The sequence below is a fragment of the Euprymna scolopes genome, chromosome 46, assembly GCF_053919585.1.
Source record: "Euprymna scolopes isolate OS-2025 chromosome 46, ASM5391958v1, whole genome shotgun sequence".
NCBI lineage: Eukaryota > Metazoa > Mollusca > Cephalopoda > Sepiida > Sepiolidae > Euprymna > Euprymna scolopes.
Genome location: NC_136527.1, coordinates 19,596,617 through 19,599,062, shown reverse-complemented (window position 1 = coordinate 19,599,062; position 2,446 = coordinate 19,596,617). Strand labels below are relative to the sequence as shown.

The 2,446-nt window shown below is 35.9% G+C and overlaps 1 protein-coding gene across 1 annotated transcript in view; it reads left to right on the top strand.

Moving 5' to 3' along the window:
* Positions 1–2,182, top strand: part of LOC145270438 (sodium- and chloride-dependent glycine transporter 2-like) — a 171,562-nt gene extending 169,380 nt beyond the window's left edge. Inside the window, exon 15 of the mRNA XM_080126080.1 lies at positions 1,648–2,182. Coding sequence (XP_079982206.1) covers positions 1,648–1,818 — 171 coding nt within the window. The 3' untranslated portion in view covers positions 1,819–2,182. The remainder of the gene's footprint in view (positions 1–1,647) is intronic.
* Positions 2,183–2,446: the final 264 nt, after the last annotated feature.

Genomic DNA, 2,446 nt, shown 5'->3' with positions numbered 1-2,446 from the left:
CCGGCTGACTGCAATATGGTTGTCTTCAACACTGCCTAGCTTTTTAAGCACACAACACAGGTTGCAATATAAACTGTGTCAATCGCTTTATTGCAGATAAGTACAACATCTACAGTTTACTAAATATACGTCACAACAAAATAACATAAAGACAAATGCTAGTGACACCACGCTAGATATAGCTAAGGCTTTTGACAGGGTATGGCATGAAGGTCTTCTCAGGAAAATCAGATCATACAGTATCACTGGAAGAATACTTAACATAATTAAATCCTTCTTAGATAAGAGAAAAATCCAGGTTGTCCTCGATGGTCATACATCTAAACAATATGATATAAATGCGGGAGTTCTTCAAGGGTCTATCCTTGGACGTCTATTATTCCTAATATTCATAAATGACCTCCTTGACAAAATTGTCTGTGAGATGGGTATATATGCTGATGACACCACGCTCTATAACAGACACAACAGGAAAACAAATGAACACATATCTAAAGAAATGGCAGAAACACTAAAGGATGACTTCCAATCTGTAGTGGAATGGGGACAATAATGGATGGTCACATTCAATGCTGCTAAGACTAAACTTGTTTCCTTCAATAATTACAAGAAACCTTCTCTACCACCAATAGCAATGGCCACAAACACATGACCTTTTTTATATGGTAGTCGCCACTTATCCAGGCCCGGAAGCCACTCGGGGATAAGGGTTATTGCGTGTACAGTAATCAATGGGATAGTATCGTAGTAATCGTTAGTAATGGAGATTTGATAAAGTGTCTTACTTAAGGGGGTGGTTTATCAGGATAGTCCTTAATCCGTGGAGTTTCGAAGAAATACTCTCCTTCTCATCAGAGGGTAGGAATTAGCAAAATGCAGGATCGGATTTTGCATGCAGAAGTATTTGATGAAACAACAAGTAAGTCAAAGATCTTACTTGAAAACAAACAAAAAAAGTTAACAGAGGGAATATGGTAAAGAAAAAGGTGATTACACATGAATGGATAGTCTGGTGGAAGATAAAAAAAAATCCAGTGACGGTAAAATCCAAATGTAAAACTTCAAGAAAGTTAAAAGAATTTCCATTTTGTACAAGTAAAATCCAAAGAAATCCCGTAATTGGAAGAAGATGTTCCATAATAATCCAAAGGCAGAAATCCATGGAATAATTTACAAAAATGTGCACAAGGAAAAAAGAAAAATAAGATATGCTTTTCACTCTACTTCCGAGACATAAATAAGAAAGAGCAGGGTAGAGAAAGAGGAGAGAGAAAAAAAAATGATGATAAAGTTAAATATAAAATATATCGTTGGTATTGGAGATTTGATAAAGTGTCTTACTTAAGGGAGTGGTTCATCAGGAATTTGTTTATGTTGGACTTGAAGACAACCAAGTTGTAGTCAGCTGGGAAGCAGGCAAACGGAACAGAGTTTCATAGGCGTGCAGTTCTAAGAAAGAAGCATTGTTCATGGAATCTAAGTTTTGATTTAGGCACAGCTAAAGAGTGGGGAAAGTTATTGACAGTGGTTTCAGCTAGACGAGTGTTTTTGAGAAAAATTTGCGAGGGGGGACCAGAGACAAGAGCTCAGATGCCTCATTATTTTGAATTTTCACCTGTTAATAGTTATTATTTTGTTTTGTTTCAGGGTGATATACGCAAGGTTATACAACCGACTAAAGACTGGGGACCTGCCTTGATCGAGAATCGAACCGGTATCTACGCACCCGGACACTCGATGGAAAGTGGTCTTGACAACATGGCGTATACGAACGATGTTAAAAAAGCAATTTCAGATGGGGAATCGACAAATCTTTGAATGAATTCGAAACCGCCTCTTCCTCTTCATATTCGTATATTAACACACTAACTACTTTTCCTCTTCTTATCATCTCGTTTCTCCCCCTCTCTCTCTCTCTCTCTCTCTCTCTCTCTCTCTCTCTCTCTCTCTCTCTATTCAAGTAAACATTTGGAATACACCGATGTCCGTTTTAAAGATTTTTTTAATCAGTGCTTGCTTACATCCGTGATCTTTAAAACAGACACATTTCAGGTGAAAATATTATTACTTACTTACTTGTCATGACGAAATTAGTAAAAATTCCAAAAATTACGAAAAAGGATCCAATAGATGACGTGCTAGAATTATTTTAAATTAAAAAAAAAAAAAAAAACAACAACAACAGTCACAATTATGTTCCTAGATACCGTGTTTAAAGATGGCGGACCCTTAATTAAAATCATTTTAAATCAAGAGTTATCTCCCTTCTTTATCTTTCTGAACCGGTCGCAATAATCTTCCAAAATAAATAAAAAAAGTAAAATAAAACTCGATAATTCGACGAATTCTATTTTTGATTGTAAGTATGTTTTGCTACTGGATCGCTTAGTTTGGGATTTATATTAATTTTGACATGACACGTAAGTACGTAATAATGTTTTACCTG